Source organism: Macaca nemestrina, chromosome 20 (assembly GCF_043159975.1).
Source record: "Macaca nemestrina isolate mMacNem1 chromosome 20, mMacNem.hap1, whole genome shotgun sequence".
NCBI classification, from domain to species: domain Eukaryota; kingdom Metazoa; phylum Chordata; class Mammalia; order Primates; family Cercopithecidae; genus Macaca; species Macaca nemestrina.
The window spans coordinates 11,502,599-11,522,742 of record NC_092144.1 but is presented as its reverse complement, the minus strand read 5'-3'; the positions used below and the strand labels follow the sequence as shown (position 1 = coordinate 11,522,742).

At 47.8% G+C, this 20,144-nt stretch overlaps 2 protein-coding genes across 4 annotated transcripts in view; both read left to right on the top strand.

Annotated features, from left to right (window-relative positions):
* Positions 1-1,467: 1,467 nt before the first annotated feature.
* Positions 1,468-11,101, top strand: LOC105469711 (zinc finger protein 20). 3 transcript variants are annotated; one of them, XM_011720884.3, is made up of 4 exons: positions 1,468-1,602; positions 7,367-7,493; positions 7,702-7,762; positions 9,582-11,101. In XM_011720884.3, the coding sequence occupies exons 1-4, from the start codon at positions 1,600-1,602 to the stop codon at positions 10,978-10,980; spliced, it is 1,590 nt and encodes a 529-aa protein (XP_011719186.2). In that variant the 5' UTR covers positions 1,468-1,599; the 3' UTR covers positions 10,981-11,101. The 3 variants fall into 3 exon arrangements, with proteins under 3 accessions (XP_011719186.2, XP_011719266.2, XP_024650206.2); XM_011720964.3 differs by lacking the exon at positions 1,468-1,602 and adding an exon at positions 6,154-6,289; XM_024794438.2 differs by lacking the exon at positions 1,468-1,602 and having other exon boundaries at positions 7,349-7,493.
* LOC105486901 (zinc finger protein 823) overlaps positions 7,719-20,144 on the top strand; it is a 317,208-nt gene continuing 304,782 nt past the window's right edge. The window contains exon 1 of the mRNA XM_071087547.1: positions 7,719-7,762. The gene's annotated coding sequence lies outside the window, so the exon portion shown is untranslated. The remainder of the gene's footprint in view (positions 7,763-20,144) is intronic.

Here is a 20,144-nt window from a genome sequence, read left to right as displayed (position 1 = left end):
TTTGTTTTGTTCTGAGATGGAGTCTCACTCCATTGCCCAGGCTGGAGTGCAGTGGTGCAATCTCGGCTCTACTGGAACCTCAGCCTCTTTGATACAAACGATTCTAATGCCTCAGCCTCCCAAGTGGCTGGGATTACAGGTATGCACTACCACACCCGGCTAATTTTTGTATTTTTAGTAGAAATGGGATTTCACCATGTTGGCCACGCTGGTCTCCAACTCCTGATGTCAGGTGATCCACCCACCTTGGCCTCCCAAAGTGCTGGGATTACAGGCTTGAGCCACAGCGCCCGGCCACTACTGCCTCACTGTCATGCAGTTAAATAATCTTAGACACTTCCTCCTCGACTTTATACATACACACCGGAGGAGGGCTCTGCTCCTGTGTTATTCTCGCAGTGGGATTGAGGATGTTTGTCTTATGGAAACTGGTGATGTGAGAAGCAGGTGAATAGCCTGCAGGGGGCAGCAGAGACCAACGCCAGGGACTGGACGCTGAGGCCAGTATGGATCCTGCCAAGGAGGGATGTGGAGCTCTCCTGGATGCTTCCTGGGCAGCCGCCCTCCTGCAGGTGGCTTGCAGCTGTTCAGAGCAGATCCAGAAAGAGTGTGGGTTCTGACACGCTGCAGCGCCCTGGAAAGCAGGAGACCCACGTGCAGGTGCACTTCAGGGGTTTTGTCTTTCTGCGGCTGTATATCTGGAATCTGGGGCCGTTTTCAGGAGCAGTGCTTTGGGTTTGACATGCAAAGGGTCCCTGGGGTCAGACTAATTTGCATATCTGAAGAAAATCTGTGAAGATCAAGTTCAGGGAAAGAACTGTTTGGGACCTCTCCTGGAGAAGGGGCTTATGAAGCTGACAGTTTATTTAGGTCAGAAGCTTAAAATCACCAAGTGAGAGTTTTCTGCCGATGAAGATGAAGGTCTGGAAGGAGGGAGCATTTCCACACTGTGAGGTGGGGTGAGATATGTGAAAGCCTTGGCCATGTCTCATCCCTAATTCCGGGCCCCTGAAGGACAACTGCCCCTCCTTCCTGGTGCAGTCGTGTCTGGCCTAGTCTGGGCACCCCTTCCTGCTCTGAGGTCAGCAGATCGCTCCATTGGACAATGAGTCTGGAATTCCCTGCACACACTTAGGACTCTGTGCAGGACGAGGAAGCACTGACAGCCCATTTAATGAGGAAGAAGACAGTTCCCTGTCTAAAAATCAGGAGCAAATTTGGCTGAAAAAATATCCAATGATCAGGGCTCGAGGAGGGAATTGTCCCTTAAAGAGAAGCTATGGCTAGAACTGATCAGTCGGGCTCCGCAGGGCCCGTTACCCAGGGCTTGTGCCGTCACTCAGTTCTGAGGGGGCGGGGCCTTGCACCTTGCCCAATCAGAAGCGCTGGGGCAGGGCCTGGCCAACTGTCCATCCGGAAGGAGGAGGCCCATTCCGGCTTCCACTTTTGATGCTATGCAGATTGTTGTCGGGATACTAGATTTCCTACTCGGAGAGGCCCGGGTCCCTTCGCCACTTCTGTCTCTCTGCCGCCTGCACTGTGACCTGCACTATTCACGGGAGCCCTAGAGAGGACCCCGGGACACCCGGAAGCCGGGAAATGGTGAGTGTGTGGGGCCGGAGTCCCCAGACGGGGGAGGGGCTGGGTGAAACCGGCCTGAAGCGGATGTGGCGGGACCCGGGTCTCCTCATGGCGCCTCCTGCATCTGGGACCCGAATCCCTCTGTCTCAGCCTGTCCCTCCGTCCCCTGGGCCGCAGGGTGCGGCTGGGCCGGCAGCCAGGACCCCGGGCGTCCTGTCCTGCTCCTGCGCGGGCGACTGTGGGTCCCGGCCCCGGAGCCCTCTCTGGGCAGCTCCGCGCCCACAGCCCGGGATTCTGCGGGAACCACGGGAGGGTCATGGGGGAATCCCGCGGGGTTTTTTTCTGTTAAAAGTTAAAGAGTTTGGGCCGGGCGCGGTGGCCCATGCCTGTAGTCCCGGCACTTTGGGAGGCCGAGGCGGGCGGATCACGAGGTCAGGAGATCGAGACCATCCTGGCTAACACGGTGAAACCCCGTCTCTACTAAAAATACAAAAAATTAGCCGGGTGTGGTGGCGGGCGCCTGTAGTCCCAGCTACTCGGGAGGCTGAGACAAGAGAATCACAGGAACACAGGAGACCGAGGTTGCAGTGAGCCAAGATCGCGCCACTGCACTCCAACCTGGGCGACAGAGCGAGACTCCGTCTCCAAAAAAAAAAAAAAAGAAAAGAAAAAAAAAAATTAAAGAGTTTGAGCGAACAGCGATTCATGAATGAGAAACACCCAATCATGACTTTTGGTTTGTTACCAAAAAACTTTAAGAAGAATTGCATTGGCCGGGCGCGGTGGCTCAAGCCTGTAATCCCAGCACTTTGGGAGGCCGAGGCGGGCGGATCACGAGGTCAGGAGATCGAGACCATCCTGGCTAACACGGTGAAACCCCGTCTCTACTAAAAATACAAAAAGAAATTAGCCGGGCGTGGTGGCGGGCGCCTGTAGTCCCAGCTACTCGGGAGGCTGAGGCAGGAGAATGGCGTGAACCCGGGAGGCGGAGCTTGCAGTGAGCCGAGATCGCGCCACTGCACTCCAGCCTGGGCGACAGAGCAAGACTCCGTCTCAAAAAAAAAAAAAAAAAAAAAAGAAGAATTGCATTTTGTTAACGGTAGAGGGTGTCTAGGTTCTTGGCGTCTTGAACAAAGAATTGGACAAAACACATAAAACAAGGAAGGAATGAAGGGATTTAACACTCCACAGTGTGCGAGCAGGGCTGAGCACAGGGGCTCAAAGGCCACGTTACAGAATTTTGGGGAGTTTACCCCCTGGAGGATTCCATTGGTTACTTGGGGTATGCCCTATGTCAAAGGAGAGGATGAAGTAAAGTTATAAAATCATTTACTGGCCGGGCGCGGTGGCTCAAGCCTGTAATCCCAGCACTTTGGGAGGCCCAGACGGGCAGATCACGAGGTCAGGAGATCCAGACCATCCTGGCTAACACGGTGAAACCCCGTCTCTACTAAGAAATACAAAAAACTAGCCGGGCGAGGTGGCGGGCGCCTGTAGTCCCAGCTACTCGGGAGGCTGAGGCCGGAGAATGGCGTGAACCCGGGAGGCGGAGCTTGCAGTGAGCTGAGATCCGGCCACTGCACTCCAGCCTGGGCGACAGAGCGAGACTCTGTCTCAAAAAAAAAAAAAAAAAAAAAAAAACCTAGCCGGGCGAGGTGGCAGGCGCTTGTAGTCCCAGCTGCTCCGGAGGCTGAGGCAGGAGAATGGTATAAACCCGGGAGGCGGAGCTTGCAGTGAGCTGAGATCCAGCCACTGCACTCCAGCCTGGGCAACAGAGCGAGACTCCATCTCAAAAAAAAAAAAAAAATCATTTACTTGGCTTAAGCCCTATGGAGTGGGTATTTCCTTTCATAGCTGAAGTGTGAATAGGCCTTATGTTCCCTGCCTGCAGACCCTATTTTCCTGCCTCAACTTGAGTTTGATTTTGGTGTCCTTAGGTAATTACTTATGGCACTAAACACACTTCAATCTAATTGCTGCTGCTTTAAATTTGTTCACACTACCTATAGGGACTGGCTTCCTCCTGCATTTTCCTAATCTATGGGATGCAGGGTCTCAAATCCTTCACCCTGCTACCCCACTTAACTCTTCAGTGGTTTGCAGTAACATCTTAAATGTTCAGTTACTTTCCTGCATCTCCACAAATTAACTCCCCTTCTCCAACTCACAGTATTATCAACTTTCTTTTTTATTTTTTTGAGACAGAGTTTCACTCTTGTTGCCCAGGCTGGAATGCAATGGCACCATCTCGCCTCATTGCAACCTCCGCCTCCTGGGTTCAAGCGATTCTCCTGCCTTAGCCTCCTGTATCAACTTTCTTTATTGTATAGTATATTTCTTCATCCTTTCTTTCACATAGATGCAGTATTTTAGTGGTTTGTCATCTTTTCACAAGGTCATGGATGACTCTTTTTAAAATATTTGTGTTCTGTTTCTGAACATTTCACATTAACAGGAAAATAGAGAATAACAACTTGATACTCCAGTGAAAAACCCCTGTTCCTCTCCTCTTATCTTGTAAGGCACAGACACCATCTCAGAATGTCTTTGGGTTGTTTCCTTTTTTGTTTTTTTTTTTTGTTTTTTTTTGAGACAGAGTCTCGCTCTGTCGCCTAGGCTAGAGTGAAGTGGCGCGGTCTTGGCTCACTGCAACCTCCGCTTCCCAGGTTCAGGTGATTCTCCTGCCCTCAGCCTCCCGAGCAGCTGGGTTTACTGGTATGCGCCACCACAGCCGGCTAATTTTTTTATATTTTTAGTAGAGATGGGTTTTCACCATGTTGGTCAGGCTGGTCTTGAACTCCTGACCTCAAATGATCTGCTTGACTCAGCCTTCCAAAGTGCTGGGATTACAGGCGTGAGCCACCACGCCTGGCCTGTTTCCTTTTTGAAAACTTTACAGGGTGATGTGTCTTCAGGAGTCCCAATCTATCTTTTCCTGGTCCTGGGTTTCAGAACCGTCTGGGGCTGAGCCAAAATGCCCACAGCTTCCATCCCTCCTGGCCTATTGAATATCAGCCCCTAGGTCAATCCTTCCAGAGGAGGGTGTGGGGCCTCCCAAAGGAGCAGCTGAATTTCCCAAATGGGAGGAGACTCCTGGTACACTCTTCATCTAGATAGCCAACCCCTTGGGATGCTCAGTTTTTCTCCCCCAGTCCCAGCTGCCATTACTTGGAGACACATAGCTGGTCAGCCAGTTGGATGTTGCTATTAAGAGAGAGGTGTAAGTTAGGTGAGTCACAGCAGAGTCATCTCAACAAAGCCATGACATAACAGTGCATTCCTCACAATCCCAGAGAGATGAGGGCAGCATGCCTTGCAGGGCAACAGAGAATGAGGGGAACATCCAGGATGCAGATTCAGCCAGCATGTGGGGAGAAAGACAGACAGGGACCTTTGGGCCAGAGTTTTTCTTGGGGTCCAAGGAGGTTTCTCTCAGGGAGTTGTTTCTGGTAGATTTAGAGCAAGCAGGTGCTAGTTCTGTGAAGTCAGGCTCTGATTAAGAAGTGGTCTAAGGCCGGGCGCAGTGGCTCAAGCCTGTAATCCCAGCACTTTGGGAGGCCGAGACGGGTGGATCACGAAGTCAGGAGATCGAGACCAGGAGATCGAGACCATCCTGGCGAACACAGTGAAACCCCGTCTCTACTAAAACTACAAAAAACTAGCCGGGCGAGGTGGCGGCGCCTGTAGTCCCAGCTACTCGGGAGGCTGAGGCAGGAGAATGGCGTAAACCCGGGAGGCGGAGCTTGCAGTGAGCTGAGATTCGGCCACTGCACTCCAGCCTGGGCGACAGAGCGAGACTCCGTCTCAAAAAAAAAAAAAAAAAGAAGTGGTCTATGCCGGCCGGGCGCGGTGGCTCAAGCCTGTAATCCCAGCACTTTGGGAGGCCGAGACGGGCGGATCACGAGGTCAGGAGATCGAGACCATCCTGGCGAACATGGTGAAACCCCGTCTCTACTAAAAAAAAAAATACAAAAAACTAGCCGGGCAAGGTGGCGGGTGCCTGTAGTCCCAGCTACTCGGGAGGCTGAGGCAGGAGAATGGCGTGAACCCGGGAGGCAGAGCTTGCAGTGAGCTGAGATCTGGCCACTGCACTCCAGCTCGGGAGAGAGAGCGAGACTCCGTCTCAAAAAAAAAAAAAAAAAAAAAAAAAAAAAGAAGTGGTCTATGCCATCCATGTGGTTGTAAGGGTAAGTGGGGCAAGTCAAGTTGATGTATGAAGCTGTTCCACAGTGAGGTGGTCACCAGGAGGCAGCCATGTAAGTCACATATGTATGTGGGTTAAGCACATGCAGGAACTGGGAGGAGGTGGAGAACTGGGAACTGTTGAGGTCGAGTGCAGCTTTCTTTTTCTTCTTCTTCTTCTTTTTTTTTTCTGAGACAGAGTCTTCCTTTGTCGCCCAGGCTGGAGTGAAGTGGCACTCTCTCAGCTCACTGCAACCGCCGCTTCCCGGGTTCAAGCGATTCTCCTGCCTCAGCCTCCCGAGTAGCTAGGATTACAGGCACGCACACACCCGGCTAATTTTTGTACTTTTTAGTAGAGAGGGAGTTTCACCATATTCGCCAGACTCTTTACCAGACTCTTCACCTGAAGTGATCGGCCTGCCTTGGCCTCCCAAAGTGCTGGGATTATAGGTGTGAGCCACTACACCCGACTTGAGTGCAGGTTTCTTCCATTATAAGAAAGTGAAACCCATAATGAAAATGCATGGTAAGGTAACATAAGAACTCAGGATAACAGGCAACTCTAGAAGTAATTCATGTGGAGATGATGGGCCAAAGATTGTTTGTTCTCCTGTAGATAACCATCTGTCCTTGTCCCTGTTAAGTGAGGACCACTTGCATAATTGGCTGGTGATACCTGCTTTGTCATGGTTTCACTGTTTTCAGAATCTGCTGTTTTCTATTAGTCTATCTTTCTATCTGTTAATACCATTTTCTCTTGATTAGTATAGATTTTATTTATTTTATTTTATTATTTTTTTTTTCAAGACAGAGTTTCGCTCTTGTTGCCCAGGCTGTAGTGCAATGGTGCAATCTCAGCTCACTGCAACCTCCACCTCCCGGGTTCAAGTGATTCTCCTGCCTCAGCCTCCCAAGTAGCTGGGATTACAGGCATGTGCCACCATGCCCAGCTAACTGTGTTTTTGTTTTTTTTTTTTAAATAGAGACAGGGTTTCTCCATGTTGGTCAGGTTGGTCTCGAACTCCTGACCTCAGGTGATCCACCCGCCTCGGCCTCCTAAAGTGCTGGGATTACAGGTGAGCCACTGCGCCTGGCCTATTCATTTTATTATTATTATTTTTTGAGATGGAGTCTTGCTTTGTTGCCTAGGCTGGAGTGCAGTGACGCAGTCTCGGCCCACTGCAACCTCTACCTCCTGGGTTCAAGCCCTTCTCCTACCTCAGCCTCCCAAGTAGCTGGGACTACAGGCGCCCACCACCATGCCTGGCTGATTTTTATATTTTTAGTAGAGACGGGGTTTCTCTATGTTGGCCAGGCTGGTCTCAAACTCCTGACCTCAGGTGATCTGCCTGCCTCAGCCTCCCAGAGTGCTGGGATTACAGGCGTGAGCCACCGCGCCTGGCCGAAGACCCTCTCTCTTAACAAAAAAAGACTTGGTTTGTGGGAGAACATGAGTATAGACAGAAAGTAAGAGTTGTGATGACCAAGTCATGGGATAAATGTTTGGAGTCCACAGTATCATGGGAACTTCTTAGGAATAAAGAATAAGCCTCCAGGGCTGTTAGTCTTACCTGTCCTCCTTTACATGTGTGAGATGTTTCAGGATTCTGTGGCCTTCGAGGATGTGGCTGTGAGCTTCACCCAGGATGAGTGGGCTTTGCTGGATCCTTCCCAGAAGAATCTCTACAGGGATGTTATGCAGGAAACCTTCAAGAACCTGACCTCTGTAGGTAAGAATGACAATATTACTTCCCAGTGAATTAGAGAACAAATGTTTCTAGCTCATCAATGCTGTTCATTGATTTTGAACATGGACAGAAAATACTTTGATGAATAAATCAGACATGGCTACCGTGTACCATGAATACAGAATCTAATTATTTTAAAATAAATTCATACTAATTCTGGATCTGTGTTTTCTCTGGGTCTGTGTTTTAGGAAAAACATGGAAAATTCAGAACATGGAAGATAAGTACAAAAATCCCAGGAGAAATCTAAGGTAATTTTGTCTCACAAGACAAGACAATGCCTCTAGAAAATCTTAAAATGTGAGAAAATATTAAAAAGAAGCAAAAGAGCCGGGTGCGGTGGCTCACACCTGTAATCCCAGCACTTTGGGAGGCCAAGGCAGGTGGATCACGAGGTCAGGAGATCAAGACCATCCTGGCTAACACGGTGAAACCCCGCCTCTACTAAAAATACAAAAATTGCCGGGCGCAGTGGCTCAAGCCTGTAATCCCAGCACTTTGGGAGGCCGAGACAAGCAGATCATGAGGTCACAAGATCAAGACCAACCTGGCTAACACGGCGAAACCCCGTCTCTACTAAAAATACAAAAAACTAGCCGGGCGAGGTGGCGGGCGCCTGTAGTCCCAGCTACTCGGGAGGCTGAGGCAGGAGAATGGCGTGAACCCGGGAGGCGGAGCTTGCAGTGAGCTGAGATCCAGCCACTGCACTCCAGCCTGGGCGACAGAGCAAGACTCCGTCTCAAAAATAAATAAATAAATAAAAAATAAAAATAAAAATACAAAAATTACCCAGGCGTGGTGGCAGGCGCCTGTAGTCCCAGCTACTCGGGAGGCTGAGGCAGGAGAATGGCGTGAACCCAGGAGGCGGAGCTTGCAGTGAGCCGAGATCACGCCACTGTAGTCAAGCCTGGGCGATAGAGTGAGACTCCATCTCAAAAAAAAAAAAAAAAAAGCAAAAGAAATAAACCCAGTATCAAATTTATGTATTCATAGAAAGTTTTCCTAAAAACATATGTTTAAATGTAACATAGGCTGGGCTGGGCACTGTTGCTCATACCCAAAATCCCAGTCCTTTGGGGCGTTCAGACCAAAGGATTGCTGGAGGCCAGGAGGTTGAGGCTGCAGTGAGCCATGATGGTATCACTGCACTCCAATTTGGACAACAGGGTGAGTTGTGACCCCAGCTCAAAAAAAAAGACACACATGTTTAGTGTTTGTAAAATAGTTTACTTGAAGATAGGATTATGAAGCCCCATAGAAAAACTAATTTTTAAAAAATATATATACCCAGACCATCTTGCAGAGCATATGGTTCATTAATATTCAAACAATTCAGACAGAGCAGAAAGCTGACACTTTGCCGGGCAGTGTTAAAAATGCAAGTGCAATACTTGTTAATGAATATAAATCATGATTTTTTTCTTCTTTTTTGAGACAAGAGTCTCACTCTGTCTCCCAGGCTGGAGTGGAGTGGTGTGGTTTCAGCTCACTGCAGCTGCCACTGCTTGGGTTCAAGGTATTCTTGTGCCTTAGCATCCCAAGTAGTTGGGATTACAAGCGCATGCCGTCACACCCAGCCAATTTTTGTATTTTTAGTAGAGACAGGGTTTTGCCATGTTGGCCAGGATGATCTCAAACTCCTGGCCTCAAGCCATCTGCCCGCCTCAGCCTCCCATAGTGCTGGGATTACAGGTGTGACACACTGCACCCAGCCAATATAGATCGCTTTTTTTTTTTTTTTTTTTGAGACAGAGTTTTGCGCTTGTCACCCAGGCTGGAGCACAATGGCACTATCTCAGCTCACTGCAACCTCTGTCTCTGGGGTTCAAGCAATTCTCCCACCTCAGCCTCCTGAGTAACTGGGATTACAGGCACCTGCCACCGTGCCCGGCTAATTTTTGCATTTTTAGTAGAGACGGGGTTTCACCATGTTGGCCAGGATGGTCTCGAACTCATGACCTCAGGTGATCCGCCCACCTCAGCCTCTCAAAGGCGTGAGCCACTGTGCCCGGCCCTATACGTCACTTTTAATCAAACCGTTAATAATATGCTTCTTATTTTTCACTGAAGTCTTATGAGAGAGAAACTCTTTGAAAGCAAAGAAAGTCATCACTGTGGAGAAAGCTTCAACCAGATTGCAGATGACATGCTGAACAAGAAAACTCTTCCTGAAGTAATACCGTGTGAAAGCAGTGTGTGTGGAGAAGTTGGCATGGGTCACTCATCTCTTAATAGGCACATCAGAGCTGACACTGGACACAAGTCTTCTGAGTATCAGGAATATGGAGAGAATCCATATAGAAATAAGGAATGTAAGAACGCCTTCAGTTATCTTGACTCCTTTCAATCACATGATGAAGCTTGCACTAAAGAGAAACCCTATGATGGTAAAGAATGTGCGGAAACCTTCATTTCCCATTCACGCATTCAAAGACACAAGGTGATGCACCGTGAAGATGGACCTTATAAATGTAAGTTTTGTGGGAACATTTTCTTTTTTCTCAGTTTATGTCTTATCCATGAACGAATTCACACTGCTGTGAAACCATATGAGTGTAAACAGTGTGGTAAGGCCTTTACTCGTTCCACTACCCTTCCAATACATGAAAGAACTCACACAGGAGTGAAAGCCGATGGATGTAAGGAATGTGGGAATGCATTCAGTTTTCCTAGTGAAATTCGTAGACATAAAAGGTCTCACGCTGGAGAAAAACCCTATGAGTGTAAGCAATGTGGGAAAGTCTTCATTTCTTTCAGTTCCATTCAGTATCATAAGATGACTCACACTGGAGAGAAACCCTATGAATGTAAGCAATGTGGGAAAGCCTTTAGATGTGGCTCACACCTTCAAAAGCATGGAAGGACTCACACTGGAGAGAAACCCTATGAATGTAGGCAATGTGGTAAAGCCTTCAGATGTACCTCGGACCTTCAAAGGCATGAAAAAACACACACTGGTGATAAACCCTATGGATGTAAGCAGTGCGGTAGAGGCTTTAGATGTGCTTCACAACTTCAAATTCATGAAAGGATGCACAGTGGAGAGAAGCCCCACGAATGTAAGGAATGTGGAAAAGTATTCAAGTATTTTTCTTCCTTGCATATACATGAAAGGACGCACACTGGAGAGAAGCCCCATGAATGTAAGCAATGCGGAAAAGCATTCAGGTATTTCTCTTCCTTGCATATACATGAAAGGACACACACTGGAGATAAGCCATATGTGTGTAAGGTCTGTGGCAAAGCCTTCACTTGTTCCAGTTCCATTCGATATCATGAAAGGACTCACACTGGAGAGAAACCCTATCAATGTAAGCACTGTGGTAAGGCCTTTATTTCCAATTACATTCGATATCATGAAAGGACTCACACTGGAGAGAAACCCTATCAATGCAAGCACTGTGGCAAAGCCTTTATTCGTGCCAGTTCATGTCGAGAACATGAAAGAACTCATACCATTAATATATGAGAAATCATGTTAGTGGAAGAAATAGGAGAAGCTTTCTGTTGTCCCACTGCCTTTGAAACACGAGAAAAGAGAGTGGTGAAAGGACCTCTGGATAACTGCCTTTTGAATTGAGAAGAGAGACCTGCAAAAGGACAATAACATCTAGAAGGACTTGGATGGTTCCGTAATACAATTCACCTATAGCCAATCTTGCATGAGATTTCAAAGGCACAGAAAAGGAAGGCATCAGTCACATATTAGAGGCACCACACAGGGAGAGAGGTGTGTGGCTACCTGCTTCCAGCCCATTTTCCTGATTCTTTCACTTGTTAATCGAGAGTATCCCCCAAATCACTTGTCTCTGTTCCTCAGAGCTATAGGTCTCCAGAGATGTCCCCAGGTGCTCCACATTAAAGATACATGCCCACTTTGCTATTTCTTCAGAAATGTTAAAATGGGCCGGGCGCGGTGGCTCAAGCCTGTAATCCCAGCACTTTGGGAGGCTGAGACAGGCGGATCACGAGGTCAGGAGATCGAGACCATCCTGGCTAACACGGTGAAACCCCGTCTCTACTAAAAATACAAAAAACTAGCCGGGCGAGGTGGCGGGCGCCTGTAGTCCCAGCTACTCCGGAGGCTGAGGCAGGAGAATGGCGCAAACCCGGGAGGCGGAGCTTGCAGTGAGCTGAGATCCGGCCACTGCACTCCAGCCCGGGCTACAGAGCAAGACTCCATCTCAAAAAAAAAAAAAAAATCACCTTGAGTCCTATGGTGCCAATATGTTTTTGAAAACTGAATTTCCTGTCCAGTAAGGAACGAAGTCAGCATCACTATTCCAATCAAGTCTTTCTTTCTCTGGTAATATGCTGTTGATGCAAAGTTGTCAGGAACCCCCTTATGCTAATACTGTGAAGCTAATGACATCATGGAAAAGTCATGCATGGAACAATCCAATCATTTCCTTTAAGGCGTCATGGGTGCTTCTCTTCACAAAAGCTTATTTGAGTCTCCCTAAAGTAAAAATCCCAGGTCCCAGCAGACATAGAAGCAATCACTGACTGACCAAACCTTAACTATGTGTGATGATATATGGAAAATACCTTGATTTGTGAGACATGACTTTTTTTTTTTTTTTTTTTTTTTTTTGAGACAGAGTCTCACTCTGTCACCCAGGCTGGAGGACAGTGGTGTGATCTTGGCTCACCGCAACCTCTGCCTCCTGGGGTCAAGTGATTCTCCTGCCTCAGCCTCCCAAGTAGCTGGAATCACAGGCACCCACCACCACACCTGGCTAATTTTTTTCTTTTGAGATGGAGTCTTGCTCTGTTGCCCAGGCTGGAGTGCAGTGGTGCGATCTCGGCTCACTGCAAGCTCCACCTCCCAGGTTCACGTCATTCTCCTGCCTCAGCCTCCCGAGTAGCTGGGACTACAGGTGCCCACCACCACGCCCGGCTAATTTTTTTTGTATTTTTAGTAGAGACGGGGTCTCACTGTGTTAGCCAGGATAGTCTCCATCTCCTGACCTCGTGATCTGACTGCCTCGGCCTCCCAAAGTGCTGGGATTACAGGCTTGAGCCACCGCGTCCAGCCAATTTTTTGTATTTTTAGTAGAGACAGAGTTTCACTGTGTTGGCCAGGCTGGTCTGAAACTCCTGACCTCATGTGATCCACCTGCCTTGGCCTCCCAAAGTGCTGGGATTACAGACGTGAGCCACCATGCCTGCCCAAAAATTCTTATTTTAACTATTCGTGTCTTATTTTTGCACTTTTTCACAAGGCAAGGTCAAAAAGCAAAGGAAAAAATCCTTTTAAGATCAATGTACTTAGGTTGAAAATGTGTTTTTTCTCAGGAAAAACTTGTAATTTTATAATTACAATCCTCAGTTTATTTGCAGCATCACCAAATTTTCTTAAAATTACATATTTCAAATGTGAACTTAAGATATATGTTTTTCTCATTATTTACATTTTGCTTCCTACCTATAGGCCTTTTTTTTTTTTTTTTTTTTTTTTTTTTGAGATGGAGTGTCGCTCTGTTGCCTAGGCTGAATTGCAGTGGCACGACCTCAGCTCACTGCAACCTCTGCTTCCGGGTTCAAGTAAGTCTCATGTCACAACCTCCCAGGTAGCTGGCACTACAGACGAGCATCACCATGCCCAGTTAATTTTTGTGTTTTTTGTAGAATTGGGGTTTCACCATGTTGGCCAGACTGGTCTCAAACTCCTGGCCTCAAGTGATCTGTCTGTCTGCCTCGGCCTCCCAAAGTGCTGGGATTACAGGCATGAGCCAACATGCCTGACTCCTCTAGGCCTTTTAAATCTTTTACTCATGATATTGGTCAGCCCACGGTCAAAATAATTAATAAAAGGTATACACAAAAATTCAACACCACAATGAAAGTTAAATTCATTTGTTGAGAACCACTCAAGCAACTCAGGTGTACACAGATAGACCTGTGGCAACTGGTGAACAATTAAATGGCACAGAAGTGGCTGGGTGCGGTGGCTCACGCCTGTAATCCCAGCACTTTGGGAGGCCGAGGTGGGCGGATCATGAAGTCAGGAGATTGAGACCATCCTGGACAACATGGTGAAACCCCGTCTCTACTAAAATACAAAAAAGTAACCAGGCGTGGTGGCACATGCCTGTAATCCCAGCTACTCAGGAGGCTGAGGCAGAGGAACCCCTTGAACCTGGGAGGCAGAGAGTGCAGTGAGCTGAGATTGTGCCACTGCACTCCAGCCTGGCGAAAGAACAAGACTGTGTCTCAAAATAAATAAATGGCACAGAAGTTGCAATAATGACCTCTCTCTTTTTTTTTTTTTTTGAGATGGAGTCTCGCTCTGTTGTCCAGGCTGGAGTGCAGTGGCCGGATCTCGGCTCACTACAAGCTCTGCCTCCTGGGTTTACGCCATTCTCCTGCCTCAGCCTCCCAAGTAGCTGGGACTACAGGCGCCCGCCACCTCACCCGGTAGTTTTTTGTATTTTTTAGTAGAGACGGGGTTTCACCGTGTTAGCCAGGATGCTCTCGATCTCTTGACCTCATGATCCGCCCGTCTCGGCCTCCCAAAGTGCTGGGATTACAGGCTTGAGCCACCGCGCCCGGCCATGTGCAGTACTCTCTTGGCAGAGATACATAAGAACTCCAACAAGGCCCTCATATGATATGCAGAACTGCCTCAAACATCATGTGACCATAGAACTTTGCCAAGGATAGTCTTTTGTTTACATCTCTGCACTGGGTTACCCAAAGATTGGACTGTGCTCATTTCTCAAGCCATTGTTTACTGAACATTCTTTGTAATGTATGAGGCAAAGACGATTGCCTAGGTGTAATTTCCTAATCACTGGGGTAGGTCTGGTTTCTGAGAGCCCAGTAGAGGAACTCAGTTCACAAAAATGGCTTTCTATAGTTTCTGCTTGATACTTCCTATTCTGCCATCTTTCCAGAATCCTCTCCCCGGACTTCATATACGAATACATCATTTCAGATCTCATTACAAATGTCACCACCTCAAGACACTGTCTTCTTTTTCCCCCCCGACCCCAACTTGAAACTCAAGGGCACACTCTCTCACCCATTACTCCTATTTCATTTAGTGTATAGAATCTTTTCCACACACTTGTCAGAATCTGGAACATAAGGTTCACAGGGTTGATTGCTCTCTGTTTAACAAGGTAAAAAAGTTAAGTCATGTAGGTCGGGTGCGGTGGCTCACGCCTGTTATCCCAGCATTTTGGGAGGCCAAGGTGGATGGATCACGAGGGCAGGAGATCGAGACCATCCTGGCTAACATGGTGAAACCCCGTCTCTACTAAAAATACAAAAAACATTAGCCGGGCTTGGTGGCGGGTGCCTGTAGTGCCAGCTACTCGGGAGGCTGAGGCAGGAGAATCATTTGAACCTGGGAGGCGGAGATTGCAGTAAGCTGAGACTGCACTACTGCACTCCAGCCTGGGCAACAGAGCAAGACCTTGTCTCAAAAATAAACAAACAAATAAATAAATAAAGTACTCCAACAAAGTCCTTTGAACCATTTTCCAGAAAGGCAACGTCAGTGAAGCTCCCTCTTGTAGTGAGGGTAGCATTAACATTCACACACTGCCGTGACTGGATTTCTCAAAATTGAACAGGGATCTAAGAGTGGAAAAACTCAAAATGTTTTTCCTGTGCATTCACACAATGCAATACCTCTGTGACCAAATATGTGGAGGATTTTCTCACACAGCAAACAAGCCATCCATTCTGCACTGAACACCAGTTGAGTGTCCTCTAATTCACGTGTCCCCAACTCTGGGGCTACAGACGGGTACCTGTCCATGGCCTGTTAGGAACTAGGCCACACAGCAGGAGGTAAGCAGAAGTGAGTGAATGTTACTGCCTAAGCTCTGCCTCCTGTCAGAGCAGCAATGGTATTAGAGTTTCTTAGGGGCGAGAACCCTATTGTGAACTGCACATTTGAGAGATCTAGGTTGCGTGCTCCTTATGAGAATCTAATCCCTGATGATCTGAGGTGAAACAGTTTCATCCAAAAAACATCTCCCCACCCTCATCTGTGAAAAAATTTTCTTCCACAAAACTGGTCCCTGGTGCCAGAAAGGTTGGGGACTGCTGCTGTAATGCATTTCCCACATTACCTACCCTCATAACAAGTACAAAACTGTCTCAGAAATTATCTGACTGGGCCGGGCGCGGTGGCTCACGCCTGTAATCCCAGCACTTTGGGAGGCCGAGGCGGGCGGATCACAAGGTCAGGAGATCGAGACCACGGTGAAACCCCGTCTCTACTAAAAATACAAAAAATTAGCCGGGCGCGGTTGTGGGCGCCTGTAGTCCCAGCTACTCGGGAGGCTGAGGCAGGAGAATGGCGTGAACCCGGGAGGCGGAGCTTGCAGTGAGCCGAGATCGCGCCACTGCACTCCAGCCTGGGCGACAGAGCGAGACTCCGTCTCAAAAAAAAAAAAAAAAAAAAAGAAATTATCTGACTGGACTGGGTGCGGTGGCTCACACCTGTAATCCCAGCACTTTGGGAGGCCAAGGTAGGCGATCACCAGAGGTCAGGACTTTGAGAGCAGCCTGGCCAACATTGCGAAACACTGTCGCTACTAAAAATACAAAAATTAAACAGGTGTGGTGGCACACACCTGTAGTCCCAGCTACTCAGGAAGCTGAAGCAGGAGAATTGCTTGAACCTGGGAGGCAGAGGTAAGCAGTGAGCCAAGATCACACCACTGCACTCCAGCCTGGGTGACAGAACGAGACTCTGTCTCAAAAACAAAAAAAAAGGAGAAAAAAGAAAAAAAATTATCTAACCATATATTCTGGTTTCCCACAATCACTTGATTGTGACTTTTGTCCCAGCATAAGTTTTTGGTTTTGTGGTTTTTTTTAGAGGAGGTTTCACTCTTGTCACCCAGGCTGGAGTGCAATGGCATGATCTCAGCTCACTGAAACCTCCGCCTCCCAGTTCAATTGATTCTCCTTTCTCAGCTTCTTAAGTAGCTGGGATTACAGGTGCATGCCACCATGCCTGGCTAATTGTTTTGTATTTTTAGTAGAGACAGGGTTTCATTCACCATGTTAGCCAGGCTGGTCTCCAACTCCTGACCTCAGGTGATCCACCTGCCTTGGCCTCCCAAAGTGCTGGGATTACAGGCGTAAGCCACCGCGCCCGGTCAATGGAATCTCTTTATTACCATCTCACTAACAAGTAAACACCAGGCAATAAGAAATGTAAAACAGGCCGGGCGCAGTGGCTCAAGCCTGTAATCCCAGCACTTTGGGAGGCCGAGACGGGCGGATCACGAGGTCAGGAGATCGAGACCATCCTGGCTAACACAGTGAAACCCCGTCTCTACTAAAAAATACAAAAAAATAGCCGGGCGAGGTGGCAGGCGCCTGTAGTCCCAGCTACTCGGGAGGCTGAGGCAGGAGGATGGCGTAAACCCGGGAGGCGGAGCTTGCAGTGAGCTGAGATCCGGCCACTGCACTCCAGCCCGGGCGACAGCGCGAGACTCCGTCTCAAAAAAAAAAAAAAAAAAAAAAAAAAAAAAGAAATGTAAAACAAAGGGAAAAGTGTCATGTAACACATGGACCCAGAACCTGCCAATCAGCAATATCTAACTGCATTTTGTCTGTCACAGCCAACTTTATCAAAGAGGTATCATAGAAAGATTTTTTTTTTAACAGAGTCTCACTCTGTTGCCCTAGCTGGAGTGCACTGGCACAATCTTGGCTCACTGCATCCTCCGCCTCCCAGGTTCAAGCAATTCTCATGCCTCAGCCTCCTGAGTAGCTGGGATTACATGTGCCTGCCACTATGCCTGGCTAATTTTCATATTTTTAGTAGAGATGGGGTTTCACCATGTTGGCCAGGCTGGTCTTGAATTCCTGACCTCAAGTGTTCTACGTGCCTCGGCCTCCCAAGGTGCTAGGATTACAGGCATGTAATCAGCCACCACACCCAGCCCATAGATATTTGATACAGTATTTGATTTTGATTTTTGTAAGGTTTAGGGTTGGTTTTTTTCTTTCTTTTTGAGTCAGAGTCTCGCACTGTCACCCAGGCTGGAGTGTAGTGGTATGATCTCGGCTCACTGCAAACTCCACCTCCCGGGTTCAAGCAATTCTCCTGCCTCAGCCTCCCGAGTAGCTGTAATGAGAGGCGTGCACCGCCACGCCTGGCTAATTTTTTGTATTTTTACTAGAGAAGGGGTTTCACTATGTTGACCAGGTTGGTCTCGAACTCCTGACTTCGTGATCCGCCTACGTCGGCCTCCCAAAGTGCTGGGATTACAGGCGTGAGCCACCGCGCCTAGCCTGTGGTTGGTTTTTTAACTTGTGTTTGCATTTCCTCTTGGATGAATTTATTTCTGGGATATCTTTCTTGTTTGTTTTCTTTCTGTGCAGGCTCCTCTTTTAGTTTAGGTACAATGTGTTTCTTTTCATTAAGGATCATCTGGATGTGGCAGAGGAAGTTCATGTATGGGTTCCATTGCCCATGGGCTCTGTTAAGTCAGGTGGCCCATCATGGGCGCTTTGTTCCCTGGGATGTGCTCAATGATCACAAAATCTACATCCACATCCTTTAAGTTCAGCATGACCCCACATTTTAATGCAAATTTTAGTACTATTTTTGGGACACCAACTCTGAGTCCAGCCCCAATGTTTGGCCTGGGTACACCTACCAACTCCACATTTCTAAGAATGGAATGGCATACATCATTTCTGTTGGGGACATCTTTCAGATACTTGGTGGCTTTTCATATAAGCATATCCTTAATGGCCTGGGCACTTCCATGGGAGTTCTTAACATGAACATAAGGATTTAAACCTCTTGGTTTGCATAATTTTGTGGGGTATTCTGGGTCATAGTGAGCTACTTTCACAAATCACCTTAGGCTACATAGAAGAAAAGGTATTTGTTGGTCTTTAAAGGAAACTAATTTTTTATCCTAATTTTACAATTTTTTTTTTTTTTTTTTAGTTTTTTGGAAATGGAGTCTTGCTCTGTTGCCCAGGCTGGAGTGCTATGGCATGATCTCGGCTCATTGCAACCTCCACCTCCCGGGTTCAAGTGATTCTCCTGCCTCAGCCTCCCAAGTATCTAGGATTACAGGTGCATGCGACCACACCTGGCTAATTTTTGTATTTTTAGTAGAGGCAGGGTTTCACCATGTTGGCCAGGCTGGTCTCCAACTCCTGACCTCAAATGATCCACCCACCTTGGCCTCCCAAAGTGCTGGGATTACTGGCATAAGCCACTGTGCCCAGCCCTAATTTTACAATTATTAATAGTTCCTTTAATTCCAAGCCAGGCATGGTAGCTGGCAGCTGTAGTGTGAGCTACCTGGAAGGCTGAGGTGGAAGGATAGCTTGAGCCCATGAGTTTCAGGCTTTAGTGCACCATGATGACACCAGTGACTACCACTGCACTCCAGCCTGGGCCACAACAGAGCCCATTCTCTTCTTTTTTTTTTTTTCCAGATGGAGTTTCGCTCTTGTTGCCCAGGCTGGAGTGCAATGGCACAATCTTGGCTCACCACAACCTCCGCCTCCTGGGTTCAAGAGATTCTCCTGCCTCAGCCTCCTGAGTAGCTGGGATAACAGGCATGCATCACCACACCAGCTAATTTTGTATGTATGTGTGTATGTACGTATATATGTATGTATTTATTTATGAGACAGAGTCTCGCTCTGTCGCCCAGGCTGGAGTGCAGTGGCACGATCTCGGCTCACTGCAAGCTCTCCTCCCGGGTTCACACCATTCTCCTGCCTCAGCCTCCCGAGTAGCTGGGACTACAGGTGCCCGCCACCACTCCTGGCTAAGTTTTTGTAATTTTTAGTAGAGACAGGGTTTCACCGTGTTAGCCAGGATGGTCTTGATCTCCTGACCTCATGATCTGCCCACCTTGGCCTCCCAAAGTGCTGGGATTACAGGTGTGAGCCACTGCACCTGGCCTAATTTTGTATTTTTAATAGAAACGGGGTTTCTCCATGTTCGTCAGCCTGGTCTCGAACTCCCGATCCACCTGCCTCGGCCTCCAAAAGTGCTGGGATTAGAGGCGTGAGCCACCGCGCCTGGCCCGCAAAGCCCATTCTCTTAAAACAATAACAAAAAAATGTATTTGTGATTAGAATGTTTTTATTTATGACATTAGTTAACAAAAAAATTACTTTAAAAAAAGATTAGAAACAGCCGGGCACGGTGGCTCACGCCTGTAATCCCAGCACTTTGGGAGGCCAAGGTGGGCAGATCACCTGAGGTTAGGAGTTCGAAACCAGCCTCAACATGGAGAAACCCCGTGTCTACTGAAAATACAAAATTAGCTGTACGTGGTGGTGCATACCTGTAATCCCAGCTGCTCGGGAGGCTGAGGAAAGAGAATTGCTTGAACCTGGGAGGCAGAAGTTGCGGTGAGCCGAGATCATGCCACTGCACTCCAGCTTGGGCAACAAGAGTGAAACTCCGTCTCAAAAAAAAAAAAAAAAAAAAAAAAAGATTAGAAACAAACTCTGAGAGGAAGTTGAATACAATACAGTGTATACCATAGCCAACAATTCCCCATAGGGTACTGCTGAATAGGAACTTCAGATTTTGGTTTTGATAAAGGTCTTTCCAAGGCAGTGAGTCTGACTATGATACCTCTGTTGTTTCTACTCCATAATAAAGAACAAATCGTT

Excerpts from the sequence above, each read along its gene's own strand:
- LOC105469711 (XM_024794438.2), top strand. The coding sequence starts at position 7,349 with ATGTGTGAGATGTTTCAGGATTCTGTGGCCTTCGAGGATGTGGCTGTG. Across the intron at positions 7,494-7,701 it reads CAAGAACCTGACCTCTGTAG|GAAAAACATGGAAAATTCAG; the intron begins GTAAGAATGACA and ends TCTGTGTTTTAG. Across the intron at positions 7,763-9,581 it reads AATCCCAGGAGAAATCTAAG|TCTTATGAGAGAGAAACTCT; the intron begins GTAATTTTGTCT and ends TTTTCACTGAAG.